Genomic DNA, 17,334 nt, shown 5'->3' with positions numbered 1-17,334 from the left:
TATTCTGCTTATGCACGGAGATATTGAGTAGGGCAAAATATAAAAATAATGGGCTGCATTCTATTTTTCTATTTCTATGTACTTGTTCACTCTTCCCACTTATTTATTTATTTATTTATTTATTTATTTATTTATTAAATTTACATTCCAATTTCTACCTCCTCCCCATTTGGCATTACACAGTCCCCAATCCCTGACTCTTTAATCTCACCAGGGAGAGTTGGGACCATTTAAGTGTCCCCTACCAATTACATGGCATGTTTCTGCAGGGTTAGGCACATCCTCTTCTACTAAGTTTAGACTAGGCAGCTAAGTAAGGAGAACGTATTGGACACACAAACAACATATAAGGCACATCCGTCCATCAGGTTTTTGAGGGATATATGGGAACATTTAGTATCACGTGTACTACATATGTGGTGGGGAACTCCATTCATCCTGTGTGTGCTCTTTGGTTGGTGGCTTAGACTCTGAGAGTCTCCTAGGTTCTAGGTTATTTGACTTTGATGGCCTTATGGACATACTGATCATTTGGGAGCCTTAATACTTTCCCCAACTTTTCCAAAAGACTCCCCTATCTAATGGTAGGCTGTAGGTGATTGCATCTGTTCCAGTCAGGTGCTGAATTGAGACTCTCAAAGGAAAATGATGCTAAGTTACCACCGGAATGTATAACAAAATATCATCAGTACAGAAAGGGTTTAGTGCTTGCCCATGAGATGGAGCTCAAGTTGAACAGGGTACAGTTTGGCCATTTCCCTCAGTTTCTCCTCCATCTTTGTGCCTACATTTTCTGTAGACAGGACAAATTTTGGGTGGAAAGGACTTTGCTTTGGTTGATGTAATTAACTCTCCACTGGGCGGACTTGCCTGACTGCAGGATGTGGCCTCTTCAGGATCCAGATCTCATTGCTATGCATCTCTGTTGAGATCATCTCCATGGACTTCTTGGTGTCCTCCTTGCCCTGGTCTCTGGCACATACTAAAGATGCCAAACCCTTCCACCCTGGGCAGTTTCATATTTTGATTAATTTTTCTGGCCATCTGGCCCTCACTTGTCACTCAGCAAACCTGTTCTAGACCCTGTCTTTCCTTTTTTATCCTCTCTCCCAATCTTTTCTCTTCCATCTTCTTCCTATTTCTGTATGTTCCCCCCTTCTGGGTGAGATTCAACCATGCTCATTTGATCCTAACTTCTTTTTTTTAGCTTCTTTGGGTCTAAGGAGTATAATTTATACATCCTGTACTTTATAGATATTATTCACTTGTGAGTACATATATGCATGGTTGTTTGTTTCTGGGTTACCCACTCAGGATGATAATTTCTAATTGTATTCACTTGCCTGTAAAATTAATTCATGATTTTCTTCATTTTAATAGCTGGGTAGCATTCCATATAATAAATGAAACATATATTCTGTATCCATATTTTGGTTGAGGTATATCTGGGTATTTTCTAGTTTCTAGCTGTTATAAATAAATGACTCTGAACTCAGTGGAGCACATGTACTTGTTGGTATATGTCTATAAAGTACCCTAAGTGTAACATTTCCTCCTGCTACATCTTAAATTAATGGAAGGAGTAGGCAAGGAATTGTAAATAAAACCTGATGCAACCATGGGACAAATGACACAGGGTCCATCAGCTGAGAGCCAAACTTGACTGATCATCAATATTGTTCTGCTTCTGCAAACTGAAAGGTAAAAATTTTGAGGTCATGAATTCTTCCTCTATGTTTTGAGTGTGGCACTATTCCAGCCATATTTTGGCAGAGTAAGGACCCCTAAGTAAGACTCTGTGAGTGTTCATTGCATTGAAGTGTTGAGGATGATGCTTAAGATTCATTTTGGGAACACAGGTTGTTGAGATACTTAAGGCATTGACAAATATGCTAAGGAGATGCTTAGAGGGAGAGGAAATACCCAAACTAAAAGATGTATGATAAGTTACAGGAAGAGGGCTATCTAAGACTTTAGAAAGTGAAGTCCAATGTGCTAGAAACAAGGCTATAGGATTCGGTGATTTTTTTTTCTGCTGCATTTCTTGCCTTGTAGCAATCCTCTCTCCCTATGTACTCATTCCTATCTATTGGAATGTGAAAGGGTGTTCTATGCCATAGCATTTTGGAAAGATATAACCTGGTTTTTTGATTTTACAAGATGTGACTTGCAAGATATTGCCTGGAGTGTCAGAAGACACTATAGACATTTGAACAGAGTAGGACCTCCTACAGACCTTTAGGATCTCTGTAGACTGAATGCATTTACATCACAGGTTGAACATGAGTCTACTGTGTCCAGGGTCTGAATGCAGTTAATTGCAAAAAAAGCTTCTAGATAGGATGATGTCTTTGAACACTTGTCTGTTCTGTCTGGCTTTCTTTATGGAGCTAGTGGAAGTTCTTGTAGGAGGAGCTTTTCTAGATTCCTATGGGTGGATATGATAGTGTGCAGAGTTGAAAAATTTCCTTTCCTACTTGCTTTTTTTGTTTCTCTTAAAATTTATATATTCATAATATCCCTGAACATTTTCCTCACTCTAGGTCTTTTGCCCTCTCAGTCCCTTCCCCCAGTCTCCTCAATTTTTATGTTGCTCTCCTCACTCCATGGCACACCAAGTCTCTGTGGTGTTAAGTGCATCATCCACTAAGTCCAGACATGGGGCCCAAGTAAGGGAACAGGTTTCAAAGATAGGCAGTTGCTATAGGGACAACCTTGCTGCAGTTGTTGGAGGACCCTCATGAAGGTTAAGATGCACATCATTTTACATAAGTGCTAAGGGCATTAGTCCAGCCTGTGTATGCTGTTTGGCTGTTGGCTTAGTCTCTGAATGTCCCCAAAAGTCAAGGTTAGCTGAGTCTCTTGGTCTTCCTGTGGAGTTCCTTTCCTCTTCAGGGTTTTCAATCCTTTCCCAACTGTTTCATAAGAGTCCCCAAGGTCCATTCAATGTTTGATTCTCTTTCTTTAAACATTTTTCAGTCAGCTGTATGGTGTAGCCTCTCAATAGACAATTATGCAAGGCTCCTGTGTGAGAGCATGACAAAGTATCCTTAATAATATAGTGGATTGGTGTTTGCCTATGGGATGTGTCTCTATTTAGTAGAGTTTTCATTGGATATTCCCTCAGACTCTGTTCCAGGTTTGCCCCTGCATTTCTTTTGCATAAGACAAATTTTGCTTCTCATGTCTATTGTGTTGTGTTTGAAACTGATCCTTCATCTTTCTTCTCATGCTGCTACACATTCATCATTTAGCCTCTGTCACTAAATCACATAAAATATGGTAGACACATTTTCTATTCAGTACTAAGCCATTTGTCAAATGTGTTGGCACTATATTTTAATGTTAATGTTTTTTGTTTTTGTTAAAAAGAAATTCCTCTGTGAAGCTTCCTGTCCTGATAGTAGGTATAAAAACCACATAAGCTAGCTGACATAGTTTTGAACACTAAGCATATAAGATTTTCATCCAAATCTTTAATTTTAAAATTTGTCCAAATATATAGGTTATTTTCTGTTTTTAAGGATGGCATATGCTCATTACCTCAGTACTACCTGAATCTTCAGACCCATTGCATTCCAGGTGTATGACACTCTGCCTCACTCTTGTATTTGTTCTGAAAGTTTTGAATAAATAGGAGTATTTGGCCTATGGGCACAAATATGAATGTCATGTTTGCCTCATCTTTACTGTTATCAGCAGATGGCCTCAGGACTCCTGATCTTCATGTAGTGTGTAGTTGTTGCTCCCCACATAGATGCAAGAAGTTGAACATCATTATGTGAAAGACCAGCAAGAGCTTACCACTCCTGAGCTATCTCTCTCCTGCCCTATATGATCAATATCATTTTGGTGTTGTTGCTTGCTGTTTTGAGACAGGGTTTCTCTGTATAGCCCTGGCTATCCTGAAACCCACTCTGTAGACCAGGCTGGCCTCAGACTCAGAAATCTGCCTGCCTCTGCCTCCCAAGTGCTGGGATTTAAGGCATGCTCCACCACTTCCCGGCATTACTAGTATTTTCACCTGTCCATTTTTAATTGTTTAAGTATGTATACAGTAAAACTTTATTTTAGTTAATTTTAAAAATTTATTTTAATAAATTTTAGTAAAATATTATTAATGTTGCACTTCACATTCCTGGAAGACGAATAGAGAATTGCAGTGAATGTATAACACTTTGTAGGAAATTCAGTAAAGAACTGTGAGTTCTATCATTTTTGTTTCCTTGTTTGCTGTTTGCAGGGGAGTGAGTGTCTTAATGGGTAACTTTTTATTATTTTATTGTTGTGTGTGTGTGTGTGTCTGTCTGTGTGTGTGAGTGTGTGTGTGTGTGTGTGAGTGTGTGTGTGTGTGTGTATGTGTGTGTGTACGTGTGTTGGGTAGGAGGTAGGGGTAAAGTGATGGTGGGATTGTTTCCTGGCTGCCTGCCTGCTTATCTGCATATTCTGTTTGTGAATACTGTGTGTGTGTTAGGCATTCAGAAGTCAGATGAAGGAGTCAGATCTGCTATCCTTGTGTGTCTGTGCCTGCCTCTTTCTCCAAAGTGCTGGGATTAAAGATGTGCACCACCACTGCCCGGCTCATTTTGTTAAATTCAGTGTTGGTACACGTTTTTGAAGCCAAGGTACCATATCCATCCAGTGTTGTTACTTCCTCATAGACTCAAATCTGCTCTTGTATCTAGTTCCCAGTACCAACTGTGCTGGACTTTGGCTTGTGGGCATCACGGGGCTGAGAGGATATCATTCCTGAAAAGTGGACAGAGGGGTCAAATATAGCATGCAGAATGCATTGATGTGGTCAGAGAGCCCAGAGCTTGGCTCTAAACAATCATGGGTCACACAGACTTTGGGTGGGCAGACACCCCTTCTGTGGAGCCTTAGGCCACATGAACTTTGTGTCCCACTCATGGCAACTGTGGACACAAGTCCATGTGTGACTCGGTCCCTGCACCTGTTGGGGGTTGGGGCGTTGCCTCCTTGGAATCCAGAGTGGCTCTGGGTTTAATAAAGATTCCTGGGTGGGGTCTGCGGTACTCTGGGCACTGCTTTTTCCTTCCCTGTGTCATGTGGAGAATGTTGGGTGCAGAATTGAGGGGTGGACAGGGACCCCATGTGGTGTGTGCATATCCCTGGGGAGGAAGCAAGGGGACCTTCTGTACATCCAGAGATGTGGGACCCACAGGTAAGAGACCAGAAGTGAAGTATGTGAGGCAGGGGGTTGACTGTGAGTGAAGTCCTGGGTTGCCTGAGCTTCCATCACCATAGGCAGTCCTAGTAAGTTCAGGATCCTTGCTCTCAAGAGGAAAGGAACAGGCAACTGACTATCTTAAGCTGGAATGGTGGGTTCTGCCTCAGGGCAGGGCTGGGTGACATTCCTCTTGGAGGACAGGCATGAATGCTAATGAGGTGCAAACCACTCCTGAGATCTGGAAAAGGCCTGGCCCTAGACAGGAAGCACAGATTAAACTTGAAGAGGGGTGAGACTCCCTGGCCAATCAAGGCCAGCAGTTGGACCTGCCACTCAGACAAGGAGGCGGGATCTTCTGGTGCTTTTCTTCAAGTTTGCTGTGGTTGAGGAGGTGTGAAAGATTCTTGGTGTCCTGATCTGAGTTCTGCTGTTGTGTGCTGTGAGTGGACCTCCGCAAATCTCTAAAACTGAGACATGGTAAGTACTGCATCAAGGTCTACAATGGGTGGGGGCAGGTGCCTGAGCAGTCAGAGCTGGGGTGGTGAGGTCCCTTGTAGTGCTCCTAAGGTGTTAGATCAGGTGGTGATTTTGGAAGAATCTGCCTATGATATTTGGAGCATTGGCTTGCTCGTAGAAACATCATGGGTGGTTTCTTTGAATCTGCAGCCAAAGTGTCCATACAATTTGTCTTTTATACCCTACACTGAGAAGACAGGTATAAAACTAATTGGTCTGCTTTCATACATTACATGTTTTCACTAATTTTTCTTTATTTCTTTAGTTTTTTTGATTATTTTGTGCAAAGGGACTTTTTCCCTGCTAATCTATTTGTATGCTTCTTGTACATTAATAGGCATCTTCTTCTTAAGTTTAGGAAAAATTTCCTTGATGATTATATTGAGAATATTTGTTTAGACCTTTGAGCTGATGTTCTTCTATTCCAAACATTTGTACCCTTTGTGTATTCATATTTCAGAGTTCCTGGTTCTTTACTGCCAGGAAGCTTTTAGAATCCACCGTTTTTTAACCTTTATGACCATTATTTTATTCATATTTAATGCCTGAGGTTCTCTCATCCTTTCCTGTTCTGTGTGTGAATTTTGCCCCTATAGTGGTTAGTGCACAGGAAATTTCAATGGTCTGTTCTTAGGGATTTAGGAACTACATAAGTCATTTCCTGACTCTATCACCTGCTGTTGTTGCAAGGTGTACTTAATATACATGGACCACCAGATGCAGCAGCTCTATTTTTTTCCAGTCTCTATTCTCTGTGCATGCCCCATCTCTTTTTATTGCCCTACATTTGTGGGTTTTTCTCTGCTCCATGTCTATGTGCCTGTCTTAGATCTTCATGTGTACCTATATCCCTTCCCCAGGTTCTCACTGCTTTTTCTTCCCCAAATATCTTTGCCACCATATCTGTTGCATATTTTAATTTCTCAGGACCTGCTGTGATAGGTAGCTTGGATTTCTTGGGGACATATTTTCCTGGCTGTTATTCACTGTACTCCTATGCGGGTGTGTAGCTACCCAGGCTTGAAGTGATATTTTTTTCTAGGTAGAGGTTTCTGGGTTTGTCTTCCTTGGGTGGGAGTTTTGTTCCTCGATTACTGTTTGATGTCTGGATTTACAGAGTGTTAGCTGACTGTTGCCTCTTTTACTGACCTGTTTGGTGGGTATGCTCAAGAGGGGATGCTTGGTAATATTGAAAGCTGGGGAAGAAGCCTGCAGGAAGAGATGACCTTAGCAATCCACAAGTGGACTTAGATAGTCAGGAGAGAATTTATGCTGCCTGTGATGTTTAGTACAGTGTTGGAGCAACTGAAAAAAATTGACTCTAGAGTAAGAAACCATGAGGTTGATCTATGGAAAGCTTAGCTTGTGTCCTTTCAGGCATGATATGTGATTGAACAGGGAGAGTCTGCCCAGGTTGGGGCTGAGACACATGGATGAGGCAGGAAGGGAAGGGCAGGTGGGGATTGTCTGTTTTATCTTTAGGAGGCATGCACATGGGGAGAGGAAACTTCCACTGGTATTCTGTTCCAGTAGTAAGGGCAACTGATAGTAGGATCTGCATCCACAGATACTGGGATAAGTCTTTTGATAAAGTACTTAGCCTCCTGACAGGCAAGACTTGTGATTGAACAGGAGTTTGTGTAGATAATAAGGGGCTCAGACAGAAAGATGAGTTTATAAAGCCCAACGAGTTTGGCTGTTGAGAGTGCACAAAATCTGCTTGAGCAAACTTCCCATGGCAAACATGCCTTTTCAACAGCTAGTCAGGGTACAACAGCAGGTTCAAGCTACATATAGTTAACTAAGACCTCCTATAGAAAAAAAAACTAAAAACAAAAAACATTTAGCTTAACCATCATGATTGTCAGATCTTTTTGCCCCTTTGCTTGTTTCCTGCAGATTATGCCAGACATAGAGTTTTTAAAATATTGCAATGCTGACTTGTTTAGAAATTCCTAAGTCTTCCTTAAAATCCAATAAATACCCAGCCCCACTAGATTGGTCTGTCAGTTTGTTCCTCATGAGAGGTTGAATTATGAGAGTCTGTGTTACTGAGCTCACAATAAAGAAATTTGAATGTTTGCATTGCAGTAGGTTCCTTGCTGTTCTTTGGGATTCCTGTGACTTGGGCATAACACCTTGGTGCATTGAATGGAACCCCAAGACATTCAGGACTCCTAACTGAGGGTTTGAAAGACCAGCTATTTAGATGTGTTGTTATTTGTGTCAGTGGTTTGTCTATCAGATTTGTGTCTGTGTACCTTGATTTTTGGATTTTTCTTGAGTCTTCCTGGAGGGAGATGAACGAATCAAATGTAGAACCCCATACAGTGGATACACTGGAGAGTCACAGCCACAAAGGGCTAGGAAGATGTTCCACATCTGGCAAAGCAGTTGGTGTGCAATTAGTCTTAATTTCTGAGAATGTTAGAGCAGACTTTGAACCATGCTACATGACTCACAGCTGTCACCCTGTCTTCATTTTTTTTTTCTTTGTGCAAGAGGAGGAATCTGCTGGGTAACTTTTATATCTCCCTTGTGGCTGTCTTTTAAGGGTGTGACACTTTTCTACTCTGTGACTGAGAGGAAATGAGACTGTTTCCATTCTAATCAATTGAGTTACTCATCCTTAACATTGATTTAAATATATCTTATCATGAGTTCCAGACCCATTAAATTCTCCTTGGCAGAAAGTTTTTTCAGACTGCATCCAGGGCAAAATGATTCTCTCCCTTCCCTGATTCTTCAGCTTTCTTCTCATGTACCCATACATTCACCATTTGGAGTCTATCCCTAAATCTCATAAGGTACGCTGTATGCATTTGCTATTCAATGCTAAGCTATTTTACAAGCCTGTTAGATTTATAGTTTTAACTTTATTGTTTTTTTTTTTTTGGTCAGGACATAATTTTTCTGTGATGCGCATCCTGTCCTGATAGTAGGTATAGAAAGCACACAAACACCTAACATATTTTTGTAAAATAATCATAATGCTTTTGTGCAGTTCTTCATACACATCTTAACTTTTAAAATTTTTCCAAAAATATGTTACAATCTATTTTTCAGAGTGACATATGTTAATGATATCAATGTTATCTGAGCCTTTAGACTCAGTGGATTCCTGGTATATGATATTCTGCCTTCCTCTTGTGTTTCTTATGAAATTTTCAAATAAAGAAGTGTGCTTTGCTTGTGTGCATGAATATAAATATCATGGGTGTCATCTTTTGTGTTGTCACAAGATGGCTTCAAAACTCCTGATCTCCATGTAATGGATAGTTGTTGGTCCCCATGTAAATGCTAGAAATTGGCCACCATTAAGTGGAAGACGAGCAAGAGCTTCCAATGCTGAGCTATCTCTCTCCGGCCCTATGTTGCTGATTTAGGATCAACATTTATATTACTAATTTTTTATCTGTCTATTTGAAACTGTTTAAACATGCATTTTTCTTTATTAAAATTTTATTAATGTTGCAGTTTAAACTGGTACAGTTCTGTTTCTGCAAGATGAATATAGAAATTCAGTAAATGTATAATTTGTAGAAAATTTATAAAGAACTCTGAGTTCTCTCAATTAATTTTGCTTCCTTGTTTGATATTTGCAGAGGAGTGAGAGTCTTTTTATGTAAATTTGCTATCCTTGAATGAATTAAATAGGTCACATTAGCATCCAGCTCAAAGACATACACCTGCATGTGCCTCTGGGATTAAACTCATGAGCAAATATACTCTGCTTATCCAATATTTTTGTAGTTAGTAATTTTTAAGACAAGTTCTTGGATGTGTGCTAGGTACTGTTGTCTTGTTTCCTCCTGCATCTTGCTTTCAATTGGCATTTCTCTTGCAATCCTATATCTTTATCAAACATTTCAGAAGCATTACAGGTGAAACTTATAATTCAATTTCCTTCTAACATGGTATGAGGATTAGGAAATTAACTTCTGTGTCAGGAAATAAGTGGCAAAAGCACCAGAATTATATGAATATATTGTCAAGAATGTATACATTTAATTTATTGTAATGTCAGTATCATGAGTTGAATTGTATACATGTCTGTTATATTTAGGATGCAGTGACTTTTGATGATGTGAATGTGAACTTCACTGGGGAAGAATGGAATTTGCTCAATCCTTCCCAGAAAGCTCTCTACAAAGATGTGATGTTGGAAACTTACTGGAACCTCACTGCTATAGGTAAGACTGTGAATTTACTTTTTCTTTTCAAAATAAGACTTGGATGTATCCTGGTTATGGATGATCATCTGTTATTTCAGTTTAGAACAAGGAATACTGAGCTAAATAAATCCAGTTCAGTGCTTTGACAGTTCACAGTAATTTGAATTTTCTCTAATTTCTAATACAATATCATTCATTTTCTGGTATTGTGTTTTAGGATACAGTGGGGAAGACCATCATATTGAAAAACAATGTCAAATTTCTAGAAGTCATGAAAGGTAATTTCCTTTCTTTCTTTCTTTCTTTTTTTCTTTCTTTCTTTCTTTCTTTTTGTTTTTTGAGACAGGGTTCCTCTATATAGCCCTGGTGTCCTGAATCTCAATTTTGTAGGTCAGGCTGGCCTCAAAGTCAGAAATCTGCCTGCCTCTCCCAAGTTCTGAGATTAAAGGCATGTACCACCACCGCCTGGCATAAAGGGTAATTTTCTTGTGCAAGCTGACACCTAAGAAGAAATTTTAATATGTTCTGGAAGCTCTAAATAGCAGCAAGAATGTAAAACATCAGTTGTTTAAGTGTAGCTATGATTATAATATTCTCACTAAACCATGTATCTCAATGTCAGGTATCTGATTTGTATTTTCAAGGCTTTCCTCTTATAGAGGAAACAAGGAAATGATGCATTATGAGATACCTTTGTTTGGTTTGTAGCTCCATGAGAGTTACTCTGTGGTACTAACAATCCCTACAGTCTTATAACATTTATATATTGCACATTTAATAGTGATAAATATATATCCAAAATCTTCTAATAATTAAAAAGTTTATGGTAAAGTTGCTGATACTCATATTCTTGTAGTGACATTTCTAAGTTTATTGACAAGTCAGTTTAAGAGTCAAGAATGTTGTCATGGTGAATCCTTAATCTATATACCGCAGGGCTACAAGGAACAAATCTCAAGTGATACAAATACAAATGTCAGAATAGATAAAACCCTGTGTACTTAGGGATTTTGAATGGAGCAACATATATGTTAATATTCCAGAACAATACAAATATATGGAGTATTCCTTTTTTATACATTCTGAAGTTTGAATTAAATGGATTTCTCCCTTTACAGGGAAAAAAACCCACACTTACACTGCATAGAATCAATAAGTATACTAGAAATTTGGAAATTCCCCTGTTTATCCTGGTTCACAGTGCTAATGTGGTGTAAGTCACACTAGTGGAAAAATTATGAATGCATTGATTGTTTTAAAGTTTGGAGTTGTTCCAATTTTCTTCAGATATGTGAAATACATCATATAGAAATCTCATATACAAAAATAGTACCCATGGCACCAGCTGCATAGATAGCAGGGGATGGCCTTGGACATCAATGGGAGAAGAGGTCCTTGTTCCTGATAAGGCTCGATGCCTCAGTGTAAGGAAATGCCAGGATAGGGAAGCAAGAGCGTGTGGGTTGATGAGCAGAGGGAGGGGTGAAGGTACAGGGGGTTTTAGGAGGGGAAAGCCGAAAAGGGGACAAGAATTGACATATAAATAAAGAAAATATCTAATAAAAAAGGATGTTATAAATGTGAACCATGTAATAAATGTTGTTATCATCTCAGGTATTTTCAAAGAGGGAAAAAAACCCATAGTAAGAGAGAACATATGAAGTAGTAAAACTTTAAGATCTTTTCTTTCTGCTTTATTAAAACAAAGTATAAATTAACACATATTGATAAAATTATTGATCAGGGTAATGAATGAAATAAATCTTTAACATGTGTCAATTAATGTTGTAGGCATGTAAGAAGTCATAGTGGAGAGAAACCATATGAAAATAAGCAATGTGGTAAAGCCTTTGAAATACCCAATCATCTCCCAAGACAAAAAATCATACATACTGAAAAGAAATCCTATGAATGTAATCAATGTGTTAAAGCATTTTTATATCAGACTAGTCTCCAATATCATAAAAGCAGCCATACTGGAGAGAAGCCTTATGAATGTAATCAATGTGGTAAAGCCTTTTCACATCAGGGTAGTCTACAAAATCATAAAAGATCACATACTGGAGAGAAGCCTTATGAATGTAATCAATGTGGTAAAGCCTTTTCATGTCAGGATAGTCTCCAACATCATAAAAGAACTCATACTGGAGAGAAGCCTTATGAATGTAATCAATGTGGTAAAGCCTTTTCATATCAGAGTGGTCTCCATCGTCATAAAATAAGGCATACTGGAGAGAAGCCTTATGAATGTAATTAGTGTGGGAAAGTGTTTGCAAGATCCAGTCATCTCCAAAGACATAAAAGAGGTCATATGGTAAAGAAACCTTAAGAATGTAGTCAATGTGGTAAAGCCTATTGACAAGGGAGATGTCTCCAAAAACATAAAAGTTACACATATAAGAAAGAAATCTTATGAATGGAATCAAGGTGGAAACAGCCTTTTCACAGTGTTTTTGTCTCCAAAATCATAAAGGCAACCATTATGGAGAGAAACTAGGAATGTAGTCAATGTGCTAACTCCTTTGCCTGTTCCACTAGTCTCCATAACATAAAAGATCTCATACTGCAAAGAAACTTCATGAATGTAAACAGTGTGGTAAAGCTTTTGCATGTCCTAATCATATTTAAATACTTGAAATAAGTCATCGTAAAAATAAATTGTTGATTTGAATGTGCTTGGCCCTAAGAAATGGGACTATTGGGGGTATGCATTGTGGAGTAGATGTTACAGTTTTGAAGGAAGTGAATTAGTATGATGGTGGTCTTTGGAACTCCTGCCCATACAAAATTACTCCTCCTACTACTTGACTGGAAGACAGTCTTTTCCTGGATGTCTTCTCATGAAAATGCAGAACTCTGAGCTCCTTCTCCAGCATCATGCCTGGCTACATGCTGCCATTCTTTCTGGTATGGTGGTAATGAACTAAAAATTTCAAAGTGTAAGCAAGGCCTAACTAAATATTTGCCTTTAAAACAGTTGCCTTTGTCACAGAGTCTCTTCTTAAGTACTGTTATGAAAGACCTGACCATGTTTTTGTTTGGAGTAATATGGATTTTTAGACTTTGGATATTTAAATGCATTAAGTAGAATATAATGGTCTATCCTTGTGGGAATATAGAAAACATAGGTGCTGGGGGTGATTTGAACTTTGTATATAGGTTTTATGATATCTTGTTGAAGATTTTTGTTGCCTTTTGCCTTTTTATAAAGATTATATATAAGGCTAATACAAAGAAGTTTAGATTAATTACATTGACAAAGGAAGTCCAGAAATGCTAGCATAGACTTTGGCCTGTGTTTATTTTTCTTCTTATTTTTTTTTGATGAAGTATAATAATCTTAGTAAGGAAAAATGAAAAAGGTAAAGTTCAAAGAGAAATGTTGCACCAGGAATTGAATAAAGCTTAAAACTATGATTAAGGATATTAAATGGTATTTAATATCCTTGGTGATTGTGACATTAGGACAAGAGTATACCCAGCTAATTTGGGTATTTGCAGTTCTATGAAAGATAATTATTTTATATGAGGAATTATTAGTCCATGGTTATTGTTTTCATATGCACACAAAGGTTAAAAGTATGTGTCAAATTGACAAGTGATGGATTGTGACTACTATTCTGGGTTTTCAATTTAAGATCTGAAATAAAATACATAGGTCCCGGCAAGGATGTACATGGCTTAGATCCTAGGAGAATGGAGTCCAGCCTATTTTTGGTTCATGTCACCCAAGTACAGAACACATTTTATGTAAAGAAAGGCTTAGTTACAAGCAAAGTCTGAAACATCTTTTATACCAGCATTTAGGAGACAGAGCCATGGAAATCTCTGAGTTCAAAGTTAATCTACTGAGCAAGTTCCAGGACAGCCAAGCTTAGGCAGGTAAGATGTAGAAAAACAGAAAGCTGGTGATAATGTAATGGAAGGGGCCATGTTCCACCCCGGCAATCAGCAGAACTCAGCAGATTTGTCCATGCAGTTCTTAATTTAGAGGTAAGGATAGAAGGGACTACTGGAACAGTTGATTCTTGCTAAGTGTAGTTAAAAATTTAGTGTGATGAAGAAACCAGCATTGCTGAGGTAAAACCTTCTGGTAAGTAGGGTTTTTTTTTGTTGTTTTGAGAAGAAAAAGAATCTATGTTCCAGAGATAGCCAAGGTTGTACCTTGTGGTGCACCTGGACATGGTCATGTGTGAGAATCACCCAGGTGGTATTGGTTTCAAAGGCGTAAAGGTGTTATGCAGTACAGGTAAGACTTGGCAACATGAAGGGAGTGTATGAGAGGAAAGCTGTGAAGCCTTGTTTCAGCATCAGAACCCTGTTTATTGAAGATGTCAGTCCGTTGGATGAGCTTCGAGAACAGCATCAGCAGTAGAGTGGAGTCAACAAGAACCTAGAGTGCTACAGAGGGAACAGTTGGAAAACTGACACAATTTCTTTTGAGGAGTGCAGAAGATCATGTGAGAATCCCAGATACTGGAACAAGAACTTGTCATATTGAAGTTGTCATAGGGAACCCAAGATTTGGAGATTACAGAGCTATGGGATACCTGTTCAGGTAAACTGCTCTCAGGGAATAAAACCAGCCAAAGAGAAAGATGTGTGCTCTAGTAAACAAAACAGTAAGCAGTTAGAGATCTGAAGCATGCTTTGAATTCAGACATAGACATGCAGAGTTTTGAGATTGTCCACCTGGATTTTGGTCTTGTTTAGGTCCAATATTTCCTCATATTGACCTTTAGTAGTGGTGAAGAATATTCTGGGAATTTGTACGTATATGATGTTCTATCTGTTTTTGAAAATATTGGGGATTACATTTAGATTATTGGATGAATCCCAGAAGATGAACTTTGGACTTTTACCATTTTTTGAGACTGCTATGAATGATGTGGATTTTGATGTTGGACCTCATGTATTTTACACAATGCTATAAACATAGTGTGGTCCGCATATATTCATGTTTTTGAACAATCATATGGGGGCCAGTGAGTGGAATGGGCTACATTACATATCTTTGTCCCAGGGAGATTCACTGTCAGGAATTGTGGCTGGATGGGAAAAGTGTACCATTGTGGGGGTGGGCTTGAAGTTCAACCCCATGCTTAAGAGACCCTCCTAATTGCTCCCAAGAAGACAGTTTCTTCCTGACTCCTTTAAATCAAGATGCAGACCTCTCAGCTCCTTCAGCATTATGTTTGCCTGTATGCCAACCAAGCTTCTTGCTACAATGAAAATGGTCCAAACCTCGGAAACTGTAACCCAGCCCTAATTAAATGTTTGCTTTTATAAGAGTTGCCTTTGTCATGAAATATTTTCCTAGCACTGGAAATGCTAAGGCAGAAACCCTGTGAAAGTGTTTGATATGATATGGTTTTCATACTATGAAAGCCTTTGCATAGTTCTGTAGTCTTCCAGGTTATGTATGAATTAATAATATGAAAAAACCTTATTAATGAATTTATTATGGTGAAGTGTGCTGCACCGATCACCCTGACCAGCAGGGAAGAAAGACTAGCACACCAGTTCCTTCCGGCAGCAGTTTACTCAGCAGTTCGTAGTTCCATCATGGTGAAAGGTGTGCTCCTGGATGGTCTGTGAGTGCTGCTTAAATACCCTTTGTAGGACTGCCCATGAGCCCATACCACGTCTTGCGCTATCATTAGCTACAGCCTCATGACGAAAGATCAGACGACCGGCAGGTGCAACCCTCTTGCCAAATAAGGACTTGCTTACTCCTTAGCAGAAGAATGGCAGGTGCCATCTTTAAGGCTCGGCAGCAGCGCTCCACAGTGAAGCCTTTACACACCTCTGTATTCCTTATCATTATGAAACTATTCATACAGGAGAGAATTGTATGAATGTCAGGAATGTCATAAAGCCTTTATGTTATGGGATCCACTGATATACAACAGAACTCATACACCAGAATAATGCAAATGATAAGAATTTGTTATAACTATGTCACTATTGATCAATGAGGGCCACAAAAATATTCCCAGAAGCTTTGCTGCAATACTCCATCCCCACTGTGAGCCAGGAAGTTTTATAGTTTCTAAACATGAAAACCACAAACACCAGTGCCCAGTTACATCTTCATTTCCCCCATCATGAATTTTTATGTTCTTAATCTATGTCAAATGATACAGAATGTAAATGTTTGGTCTGATACAGAATGTAAATTTTATGATAGGTCCAGCCTATCATAGCCATTTGTTCATGTATGGTTTGAAAAAGGCATTAAATTTTGATGAATACAACAGGAATAATGAAATTTATGGTTAGGAATAGTCATATTTTGGAGAAAAAAACATGAATAATGAATGCTAATATTGTTAATTACATAGATCTCCTAAGACCTGAGACTTGCTGGGCTGTGGTGGCACACGCCTTTAATCCCAGCACTTGGGAGGCAGAGGCAGGCAGATTTCTGAGTTCGAGGCCAGCCTGGTCTACAGAGTGAGTTCCAGGACAGCCAGGGCTACACAGAGAAACCCTGTCTCGAAAAACCAAAAAAAAAAAAAAAAAAAAAAAAAAAAAAAAAAAAAAAAAAAAGACCTGAGACTTTATATTATTTTCACATTATGATGAAATGTTTGTTGGTCACAAAAAATCGGTCCTTAGGAGAAATTTCTTTTACTACTTCCCAACTTGTGTATATCATTGTCATCTTTGAATATATAACAGAATACATATTGAAGAGAAATCTTGCAAATGTATTCAATGTGATAAAATATTTTCACAACACGGTTATCTATGAATACAAAAATAAAAACCACAGTCTGGGAAGAAACACTACTAATAAGCAATTGGGTATATCTTTACATGTAACAGTAGTCTTAGAAAAAGACTTAGAAAATTGCATGAGACAAAATCATAATGCAGAGAAACTCCATAAACATAGACAGTGTGTTAATGTTTTGCCCTTTCTCATATCCTTAAAAAATAATAAATTTTAGTATATAATAAATCTATCAAAGCTTTACATATCACAGTACTCTTTGATAATATTAAATTCTGCCAAAATTATTCTGTGTGGACAGAAAGTTTATTAAGATCATAGCCAACTCATTTGCTTTGATTTACTCAGATTATTTGTTTTAAAACAATGTGAAAAGCATCAAAAATCAATTCTAATTTTATGGTGTCTCCCTATTTTGTTTGCACTTGCAAACTCATGGAAAAAAGCCACATAAAGCAAACAGTGAGGGAACCTTTAGATATCACAGTTCTCTTCAGTTACATAAAACAATCTTGGTAGGTGTAAAACTTTTCAACTGTATATTAGTGTCATTTATGTTGTTATGATAAAATATAATGCCTAAGGCAAGTTATGAAATTGTTTAATCTGGTCTATTGTTCCAGAGGAGTAAGAGATCACCATGAAAGTAGAAACACAGCAAGTGTCTTTTGTGTGCTCGAATGAGGAGAAAGATGAGATTTTAAGTGCTTATC

General features: G+C 38.3%; 1 protein-coding gene across 2 annotated transcripts in view; it reads left to right on the top strand.

Moving 5' to 3' along the window:
- LOC116086318 (zinc finger protein 431-like) overlaps positions 1-15,173 on the top strand; it is an 18,305-nt gene extending 3,132 nt beyond the window's left edge. For both annotated transcript variants that reach the window (XM_031364641.1, XM_031364637.1), the window contains exons 2-4: positions 9,774-9,900; positions 10,100-10,160; positions 11,674-15,173. In XM_031364641.1, coding sequence (XP_031220501.1) covers positions 9,774-9,900; positions 10,100-10,160; positions 11,674-12,139 — 654 coding nt within the window. In that variant the 3' untranslated portion in view covers positions 12,140-15,173. The remainder of the gene's footprint in view (positions 1-9,773; positions 9,901-10,099; positions 10,161-11,673) is intronic.
- Positions 15,174-17,334: the final 2,161 nt, after the last annotated feature.

Source organism: Mastomys coucha, chromosome X (genome assembly GCF_008632895.1).
Source record: "Mastomys coucha isolate ucsf_1 chromosome X, UCSF_Mcou_1, whole genome shotgun sequence".
Lineage (NCBI taxonomy): Eukaryota > Metazoa > Chordata > Mammalia > Rodentia > Muridae > Mastomys > Mastomys coucha.
Note: the sequence above shows the minus strand (reverse complement) of the source record. Positions and strands in the feature narration are given on the sequence as shown.